Source organism: Momordica charantia (assembly GCF_013281855.1).
Source record: "Momordica charantia cultivar OHB3-1 chromosome 3 unlocalized genomic scaffold, Mcharantia_2.0 BLBB01000003.1, whole genome shotgun sequence".
Taxonomy (NCBI): domain Eukaryota; kingdom Viridiplantae; phylum Streptophyta; class Magnoliopsida; order Cucurbitales; family Cucurbitaceae; genus Momordica; species Momordica charantia.
In genome coordinates this window covers 22,030,870-22,041,467 of record NW_028275161.1, presented here as the reverse complement: position 1 = coordinate 22,041,467, position 10,598 = coordinate 22,030,870, and the positions used below count along the sequence as shown (strand labels likewise).

Genomic DNA, 10,598 nt, shown 5'->3' with positions numbered 1-10,598 from the left:
TGGAGTAATTAAGTAATATAATTGAGTTTTCCAATCATAAGAATCGATTAAATTAATACCATCTCCGCTACTAAATTCCTCCCATTTACAGATATCTTTATCCATTTCCAATTTTGTATTTTAGAAAAAAAAAGGTATGGTTGTAGCATTTAATTCTTTTTTTCATACACAATGCCTTTTCTCTTTCTTTCTATTTTCTTTTAAATTAATCCAATTTTTGAATTATTCGTATAAAATTTGTATATTTATTTAACAAAATTAAATTGCAGATAAAGATCACAAGATTTGAACGTACCATATGCTTCTTATATGTAGGACCAGAGTCTGTTATGTGATCCTCTAGTCTGAAAACACGTGTCCTCAGCTCGAATACACAAAATACGAAACAGACTAGGTAAAGTCACGTCTAACTGACTCAATAAAAGGCCACCTCGACACGATTGATGACTTGAAAATACAAAGGCCAACATAAAATCCGTTGACAATAGATACAAAGCGTTGAAGTGGTAGTGCAACGTTTTCCAAGCTTCCTTTAAGATGAAGTTCATTTCTCACAAAATGAAACAATTTCTACACAATCTTACTAAGGTCAACTGATAATACTCAAACTAAGATTAACTTAAGTAGTGGATGCGTGTGGTCAAGCATCGTATCGATGCAATGTTCTATTTGCATGTAATCATTTTAACTTATTGGACATCAAACTCGAATCATAAACCAACTCTGTCACATTGTCCCAAAATTATGCATCAACACAAACTCATTTCGGAAAAAAACTATTATATACTTCTCATGAATTTTTATTATTATCCAAACCTAGAGGTAGATTTTTTATTTGTAAAAAATGATTGGAAAAAACGAAACCCTGATCAATCATTTATTTCATTTTCATAATGAATATTTATCACTTATGATTAATCTTGTAAATATCTATTTAATTTTAATAATTTTCAAAGTGTTTAAATACTCGTTTTAATTATTTTATATTAATTTTTTTACAGGTATTTTATATTAATTTTTACTAGTTCATCAACCAAAAACATTTATACCATGTCGGATATTATTTCATCTCTATTGTTCTAGCTTTGTATCAAAATCATAGGCATCATCCTATCTCTGCCGTCGATCTTGCTCACTTTTGTTGGTGTGGCTGATGGAAGGTCAAGATTTACTACAGACATTATTTGTTGAAGTTGTTCACCAGCCCAGGGATTAAGATAAGGTAGATTTTGCCTAACCCAAAAAACAGCACAATTAAATAATAATAATAATAATAAATTTCTGGTATGGGTATTTTCGTCCATTACATTTCGGCGCCTACTGAAACCATAATTACACTCCTCATAATTCTTCTGCTAAGTGACCTAAATCAACATATTTTACCACTTACATAATTTCTTATTTTAGGTAAATTTGGGGTTAGTGTTATATATACACCACAATTTGTTTAAAAGAAAGGTTAAAATATCCCTAAGAAATTAAATTTACTGTAATCCATCAACTTTACTTTATAGGTTTGATTGGTGATTTAACATAGTATAAACACAAAAGGCGATGCATACAAATTCAGGGTAAAAGCTACGGTTTATTTTTAGATTGATCGGCACTTAACAAAAAGTAAAAAACCATAAAAAACCATTTTCCTCTTATTAATATAAAAAAATTATGATAAAAATATTGAAATTAGTAATTCAAATGTCTCATTCTCAAGGTGTGTAAGCAAAAGAGTAGAATATGAAGAAGAAAGAGTCTAAAACATTGAGCAAATGAAGATGAGAAGAGGGGGTGGAGGTAGGTGGAGACTTGGTCAATGGAATGGAAACTAAAGACATTTTGAAGCTTCTAATTTCTTGGTCATGAACCCAATTTGGTTGAAATTTTGGTAACATTCCAAGCCTAAAGTCAACAAAATAATGAAGCTTTGCCTTTCTCCAACTATTTTTTTCTTTTTCTTTTTTTTTTGTCAAGCAAACAAAAATCCAAAATAGGTCATTACATGTTTGTTTTCCCTTCTTTCACATGTGATTTAAGGAAAAAGTATAGGTCATTACATGTTTAAATAAAGTTTATACTAGAAAAATAATTACTAAGAGAGCATCATATATGGTAGGATTTCTAGATTTTTTCTTCCATATGCATTAACTTTTTTCGAGTTTATTCTATATTCGTTCTTTTTACTTTTAATATTATGACTCCATAATTTTACTTTGGTCATTGTAGTTAAATAAACTTGATAGATTTCATATATTTTGTAATTTTATATCATACTTAATATATGGGTTGGAATACAAATATATTGAGACTTGCGTAACATTTATGTTAAACATAATCAGATTTCCAATGGTAAAAATATTTGTCTAATTTGGGTATAACAGTGCACGAATTTGCTTTGTTTATATATTATGGATCTTTCTCACTTCTAGTTAATGTAAGACTATGTTCGCACCTCCAACAACAATAACAATGGAAACGATTTTTTTTCTTTCAAAGTTTTTAAATTAAAATAGAAGTTTAAAGAAAAAAAAGGAAAGATAAGTATTTTATTATTTTAATAGGAAGGGGTTTTGTTGAAGTAGTTAGAGGGTTATTGTATTTATAAAGAATGAGAGATATTGAAAATATGGAATTGGTAAAGTCTAAGGTTTTGGAGTGGCATTGGAAAATTGGCATGTGATGCAATGCCAAGAAAATTAGAAGACATCCTCTGGTCCCCTTTCGACTTTTCCCTCTGTTTGACAGTGAGATTTAGAGAGAGATTCCTTTTTCCTTTGACCTTTTCCTTAGGAGAAAGCTTTATGAAGGAGATAGGATATACAAAAGAGAGTGAAATTACACCTCAAGGAAAAATGGAGCCAGAACAATGTCGAAGCTGCACAGCATGCCATTGGGGTCGAGAGGATAGCGTCGTGGTGCTACTTAATAGTGTAAAGGCGCTCTCGCAAGTCCATGAAGAAAAAGATGCAGTGCGAGCCACGTTATTGATACTAAAAAGTTTGTAGAGAGCATCTCAATGCTAGCCCAATTAATTGAATAGCTTAATTTTCATTGTTTTAATTCAACCTCTAATGAAGAATTTCCCTAACATTTTAGTGGAATGTGTTGCAGCGGTAAAGAATGAGATGTAGCCCCACATTGGATGTAGCCCCACATTGGATGAAAGTCTAGGAACATACATGTTAGAAAACTTTTTAGAATTCATATACGTATTAGACACGTGTTCAAAAGGGCCTTGCTAAACTTGTAAATTACCTAAAAACTTTTGTTAATATTTATTCTAACAATCATCGTAAGTAAGATTATTTGAGTCTTTCTACTGTGTTCTAAAGGCTATTATTCTGAAAATGGTTGGAAAAGTGACTGCGAAAACAAAACGTACAATAATTGAAAATGGATCCCATAGTAATATAATAGTTCCAAGGGGAAAAAACATGAGTAGAGGGAGAGGTGAGGGATTATGGGTTGGGTTGGGAGTAAAATTTAAAAAATTAGTATGTGGCCAAAAGGGAAAATGAAATGAAATTAGAATAATGATGATGATGATTGAAAAGATGATGTTTGGGCATAGGATACTTTTGAAACCTGGCATTGGCATTGGCAATTGGCAATTGGCAATTGGCATGCATGAATGAATAGGAGGGCTATGCCAAAAGATAGAGAGAAATTAAAAGAGGCCCATGTTAGGCACCATCATCAAACCATGTGCCCCCCTCTCCCACCTCACTCCTTCCACGCCTTCCACCCTTTTTCTACCTTTTTCCTTTTCATGTCTCCCGATAGCGGTGTTCAAAAAATTTGATGACTTAGAGTTTGTACGGATTTAAAAGGATAATGTCTAACAATTAAAGTTTTGTGTGACGTGGTGTGGGCGGAATGGATGTTGGTGGGTGTGGGTGGCTTGAGCCCTTCCATCAAGTGGGGGTGGCGCTCGGGGTCTGTCGAGTCAAACTAAAGGTGGGCTCTTTGACGATAATTGCACATGGTTGTTTCATTGCTGGTTGCCTATCGATGATAAAAAATAGTCTGGCTTGCATAGTTGCAGTTTTCAACCTTACTCAATTCTTACGGTTTAAGTTGGGTTATGAACTTATTTGAATTAGACGAGATTCAAATAATCGAAAATTCTATAGGTTGCATTGGTTCAATACTGTTTCTTTTACTCACCCTACAAAAATTATATAGGGATATATTTGTTTTAATTTTATTTTATTGACTAAATTTATGAAATTAGACCTTATTTAAGAATGCGAATGAAGATTTTCATTCCCTTCGATGATGTTTACTAGGAACGAAATCAATGGATGAAAACCAACTCAAACTTGGAATCAATCCTCTGAAAGAGGTTAATCTCATTTCGTCCGGTAAAATTTCATAAATCTCTAAATCTCATCCTCATTCCTTATACCGTGGACTCACACATTTTCAATAATCACACATTTCTATTCAATTTAACCCTTATTTAATTTTACTTTTTTATATATTATTAATTAATATTAATAGATTTGTTAACACATAATAACATAGATGGATGAATTGGTGCCAAGATAAAATTCGAAAGACTTTAGAGGAAATGGATTCAAATCATGGTTTCTACCTACTAGGATCTAATGCCCTAATAATTATTACATTTCTAATTCTTGGTAAGTAAACAGAAGTATAAAACTACATATTTAACTATTGCAAAATGCACATATAAAATATAATTATTAGTTATCACAGGCAAACTCTTAAACTTTGAATTTCCCATTTGGGAAAATTACAAAAGTCTCTCCTAAATTATAGAGGTGGTTAGATCACACAAGGATCAATTACCTGCTTTTTGTACTAAAAAAGAAAAGTTACCCTCTCTCTTTATTGTTTTCTTTCTTTTGATAACGGATCAATTACCCTCTTGAGGCCCAGAAAGAGAAACGAAGCCTTCCGAAACGGCCCAGAAACAGGACGTTTAAATGCGATGGGCCAATGCAAAAGCCCATCAAGACTAGCCTCTCAGAAAAGGTCCAATCATCAAAGCTGCCCATTCCACGCTCCGGCTCCGCCACTTACAAACCGGTTCTCAAGGTCAAAATTGACTTTTTATCCTTCGGATATATTACGACAATTCCTATACTTATTTGTTTCCATATATCATACTACATCGTGTAACGACATGTCGCTGACTCGTTGGTGAAGACGATGCGTCGTTCGTGTCTAATAAAACATTCTCCGGGGTGCGGATGACAGGGAGAGCGAGCTTTTTTTTGTCGCCGTAGCCCCCTCTCTCTGCCGCCCGTAATTCTGGTTTCTGCCCTGAGATTTTCGAGGAAGAACAGCGATACTAACAATTGAAGAAGATTAAGAAGAAGAGGGATTTTGAAGGGGGAGAGTTTGCGAGAGAAAGAAGATGAAGACCACCAAAGGAGGTAAGGTGATGAACCCTACCGATGCTTACCGCAAGGAGCTTCGCAAGAAGGAATTGAAACGGGTAATTGTTTCTGAGACCATTTATTTTGGGATTTTTCGTCTCCAGTCAACTTCTTAGTTCTCAATTTATCTCAACGCCGCCGTCTTCGAGCCTCATTTACGTTCGTCGTTTAGTATTGCTTGCCTCAGTGTCGTGATTTTTGCGTACCACCTTCTCATATCTCAATCAATTAAATTCGGCGGCACAATTTACTTATTGACTCGAATTAATCTTCTACTTAAATAAGACATTCTTGCTCGTTTGGGTGCAGTGAAGGACTTGGGTCCATAATTCAACTCTGAAGGGTTATGCCTGAATTTAGATTTAGGGTTTTACATTAGTGGGATATCACAGAATTGATCTTCGGCCTAGCTACCGCCTCAATTTTTCCATAGGAATCAGGGTGTTGTCAGAGACCATTCAGTATCGCCCTAAAAGTGTATTTTTAATGCAGTTAAACTTAATCCAAGTAGCTCTCTCTAATGTTCTTTCTTCATTCATATTTCCTTTGAAGAGGTATCTGGAAGTTATGTTTCTTCTAAGAAATTTCTTCTGAAGCCAGCGAACCTATTGAGAAGCTTATTGGGGTTTTCCTGTAGTAAAGAGTTGGTGAAGAAGGACATTGTCATTGCATTCGTTCGAGAACTGTTAATTTGTCTTTGGAGTTGCGGGCCCTAATTATTGGCTTGAAAGTCACAGCCCTTGCGTGTATAATATAAATAACTCTGGAGGATCTTTTTTCTTTAGGAAATAAGTTCTTTATGTTATTGGCATGAGGTTGGTCAGTAAGTACAGTTATGGTCGATATGGCTGGTTCAACTCTATGAATCAATCTTGAAGATGCAGATCCCCTTGGACTTCTATAGCTTCTTGTGAAACTCATATGATAATAATTTTGTATTTCAAGGTGGTAAAGGGTAGTAAAATCAGATTTTGGAAAGATGCCTGGTATCATGACATTCATTTTTAAGTCGTGCATTTTAGAAATTTTGGAATTTAGAACTTTGGAGGTTGAATTTAATTGTGCATCTTAGAGAAAACTATTTTTTTTTTGCGAACCATGTAAATCCCTTTGCTGTTGACCTTCTTTTGGTTATTAATGTTATTGTGATGTGATTGTCCATGATTGGATTCAAATCAATAACCTCTAATAACAGCTATTTTGTGTGCCTACCAGAATAAGAAAGAAAGAAAAAAGGTAAGGGAGGTGGGAATTTTGAAGAAAGATCCTGATGCAATCAAGGAGCAAATTCAAAAGTTGGAAATGATGAGTAAGTCGCAGCCTTTATGGACTTCATTCACTTAATTGCTGATGGGTTCTTCAATTTTCTTTGTTGATTCAAGAGATCTATTTTATTATCCTGATTCTTTACAAGCAATGTCGAAATGTTGGACTTTAGACTTTTATTTCAAATTTTAATTTATGATTGTGACTAATAGCTTTTTCACATCACTTATTTTTTAAAAAAATCTCTCTGATGTTTTGTGCAGAGGCTGATGGTGCCCTCGATAAAGCTAGAAAGCACAAGAAAAGACAGTTAGAGGATACTCTTAATCTTGTATTGAAGAAGAGGAGGGTAATTTTTATATTTAATATCTTATTGATAAAAGTTATTTTATCGCTAAGATATGATACATAATTGTTATGAGAATGAGAAGCTGATCCCCTGAAATTATGATTATTAAAAAAAGAAAAAAAGAAAAAAAAATCACTCATGTTGACGTTATTTAAGTTTCTCTGTTTCACCTATGGTCTTGTATTTGCATTAAAGGGGTATGTTGCAACTACTATGTGAGTTGAGCATTCATTATTCAACTATGTGATTTTTATTTTAGTTTGCTCATTGACACCAAGCTTTGATCCCAACAATCATCTTTCCGTTCTCTGTGGACAGGAATATGAAGACAAGATGAAGGAAAAGGGTGAGGTCCCAGTTATGTTCAGGTACAAAAGGCTCTCTTTCTCACGTTGCTCTTCATTGACTCAAATCTTCTTTCCCTTTTGGAAATATACTATGGTTTTTATATTCAAGCGCTATAATCTGTCTTCTGGCCAGTCATTTGGGACCTCCAAGAAGACGAACTGAAGAGGAAGAAGACAGAGCAAAACATCCAAATCCTGAAGTGAGCAACTCTGATTGATTATCTAGCCATTTATATTTCGTCCCTATCTTGCATTTCTGGATTTATGATACTTTTCTGCCACTTCAGGACTCTGTTTACCATCACCCCACGCTGAATCCCACTGGAGCTCCGCCACCTGGGAAGCCTCCAATGTTTAAATCATCAATTGGTACGACTTGTTCCTCTTCAATGTTGTTGTAAAACAACAGTTTACATGGGTGTTTTAATATTTTTATGCTCCAATGAGTTTTTGTTTGTATACGAACTGTAGGACCAAGAGTTCCTCTATCCGATGCTTCTACAAGTGGTGCTGCATCATCCTCAAACATGGAATCAGAGGATGTTCCCTTGTCTGTACCTCCACCTCCCCCACCCCCTCCTTTGCCAGATTCTGCTAAAATGGGTTCTGCTGATGGTCCTGCTCTACCTGATTCTCTACCTCTACCTCCTCCACCTCCATTGCCACCAAAGCCTGTAGCATCAAACTTGGGTTTACCACCATTGCCGCCACCACCTCCTGGTCCTCCACCAAGGGAACAAGTTGCAGGTCGCCCTCCCTTTTTGCTGCCTCCATCTTTGCAGCATTCTACCATGATGCACCCTCCTGGAACCAGTGAAGTTGAAAAAGAGAGAGGTCAGCCTGCATTTTTGGATGATTCAACCTCCAAAGTGTCAGCTCAGGTAATTTTTCTGTTCAACTTCTCTTCAACATGGAATGGGATTGAAAGTGGCTGAGGCTGACTGCACCTTTACGAGGCTCCTGGTTTCTTTAGCTGACTTGTCTGGAAGGATAAAAAATGTTTATATTTAAATACAGAAACTATAGGAACACTTGTAAACAAACTAACGTTCTTGTTGGTCTCATTCGTTTAGGTACCTACTACTCTCCCGCCACCTCCTCCTCCACCTGGGATGCCACCAAAGCCAGCAAGTGATCAGACTGAAGGTGCATCAGGTGACGAGGAGACAAATAATTCTTCAGTAACCAAAGACGTTTCTAAAATGGTTCCCCCACCTCCACCTCCAAGACCTTCTCCATTAGGTGGGCCCTCATTGATACCAACCTTACAGCCTGATGTATTACCCCCTGGAATATCTCGATTTCCCCCACCTCCACCTCCACCAGATATGCGGCCAACATTATCTGCACCCGGACTCCCACTCCCACCTGGAATGATGGTCCCAATAATGACAAGGCCACCATTTGGCCCTCCCCTTGGACCGCCGCCCATGATGAGACCACCTCTTCCTCCTGGCCCTCCCCCCATCTTTCACGAAGATGACTATAATGCATACATGCCACCTGTCCCTCAAAAGCCCTCGTATGTTAAATCTGCTGCATCTACTGTTGTTAAGCGTCCACTAGCTCAGCACACTCCAGAACTTACAGCAATGGTAAGTAGACTGAATATGTTAATTTGGTGCAATTTGATTTTAAAATTTGCAGTCATTGACTGGTAGGAATGTACGGGTACACTATCGCTGATTATCACAAACTTGTGCTTCATTAATGGATTTAATGTAGAATATTTCTAGCTGGCACCTGTTGTACATGGTTGGCAAGCCCTCAGGGGAAGGGATAACTATATGCTAAGGATGACAGGAAAATATATTTCAAGAAGACAACTACCATTTTTAATTAGTCAGCTACTTAAACTGATGATTAATTTTATAATTTTGCTTATGCTTTCCTATCCTAGCTGGAATCTTTGACCTCTAACCCAACTTTAAGTAAAATTCTTAAATAACTACATTGTTTAGTCTTAGAACATTTTGAGGGTGGCCTACCTTTTGAAATGTTATTGCAAAAAATGAGCTAATCGGGGCCTGGTCGTCAAGGGCAATTTATGCTTTCACCCCATATGCCCCTGTAGCTCTCCCCTTGACAAGTGTTCTACCTGCCTGAGCATGGAAATGGGATAAAATTATGATGTTGCTTGGCATGTCATTGATTAGATAAGACGTGGTTGGCCGTACTATTCTACTGTAAATCTACAAGTGACCTTTATGATAGTAGTGTATATAGAACATAAACGGTTCTAGTTGCATCAACATGTAGCTTTGATCCTTGGCATTTGGGAATTAGAAAGCTGCACTGGAAAATTTATCTTATTCTGCTCTTACCTCAGAAATATATCAACATTACTCTGACATTCCACACTTATACCTGCCATTTATTCAGGTTCCTGCATCAGTTAGAGTGAGAAGAGAGATTGCGGTCCCGAAAGCAAAGGCGAAGCCTTCTCCATCAACTGCAGCAGCACCGTCCCTGCCTGCAGCTCCTATTGTTGGGAAGCCGGAGTTGGTTAGCTCATCATCAGCCCCAAAGAAACAGAGTATCGACGACTCGTACATGGCATTTTTGGAGGACATGAAAGCCCTTGGTGCGCTTGATGGCTGAGATGTCGAATTGGTTTATATGGGAAATGGAGGCAGCAAGTGTAATCAAAAGGGAGGAGAAGCAAGTGGCTTGTACTTCTCTAGACTGAAGACAGATTTGGGGACCACCATTGCTTTCTGTCTTCAAGGTTTCTTTGCTGCATCAAAGGGTAGCATACCTGCATCAGTGCACTGCTGCATTTCTTGGTAGGGGCATTAACTTAGGCCTTATATTGTGTCATGTAGACATTTTTATACTTTGGAAAAGTTGGAAATTGTTAATCAGATTTTATTTCAAATCGACATCGAGCTGATCTTACACCATTAATTGTCATCAATATGAGAATAGCTTAATGGATAAGGAGTTGAAGGTTCAATCACCTACTTGAATTAATAAAAAACACCATAGTTCAATAACCTGCTTCATATTTGTTGGATCAAGAAAAGAAAAGAGAGAAATTTGACTGTTGTCAAGCAATTCATAAGAGAATTTATCTTAAAGAAATGAAATCATTTTATGAATAAAGTTTATTCAATAGGATAATTTCCCTAACTTTTGAAATCTTTTAAAATCAATGATCTTTCAGGGTTCTTTTTATTTTCCTCAGCCACCCTACACATCTCTAGTGTGTGCATATATAAAAGGCAGGATCTG

The 10,598-nt window shown here is 36.3% G+C and overlaps 1 protein-coding gene across 1 annotated transcript; it reads left to right on the top strand.

Annotated features, from left to right (window-relative positions):
- Positions 1–5,157: 5,157 nt before the first annotated feature.
- ELF5 (proline-rich family protein) lies at positions 5,158–10,267 on the top strand. The gene is made up of 9 exons (XM_022281370.2): positions 5,158–5,461; positions 6,618–6,711; positions 6,932–7,017; positions 7,336–7,385; positions 7,498–7,564; positions 7,652–7,733; positions 7,836–8,245; positions 8,438–8,959; positions 9,747–10,267. Exons 1-9 carry the CDS (start codon positions 5,381–5,383, stop codon positions 9,963–9,965), a joined length of 1,611 nt encoding a protein of 536 aa, XP_022137062.1. The 5' UTR covers positions 5,158–5,380; the 3' UTR covers positions 9,966–10,267.
- The last annotated feature ends 331 nt before the right edge of the window (positions 10,268–10,598 follow it).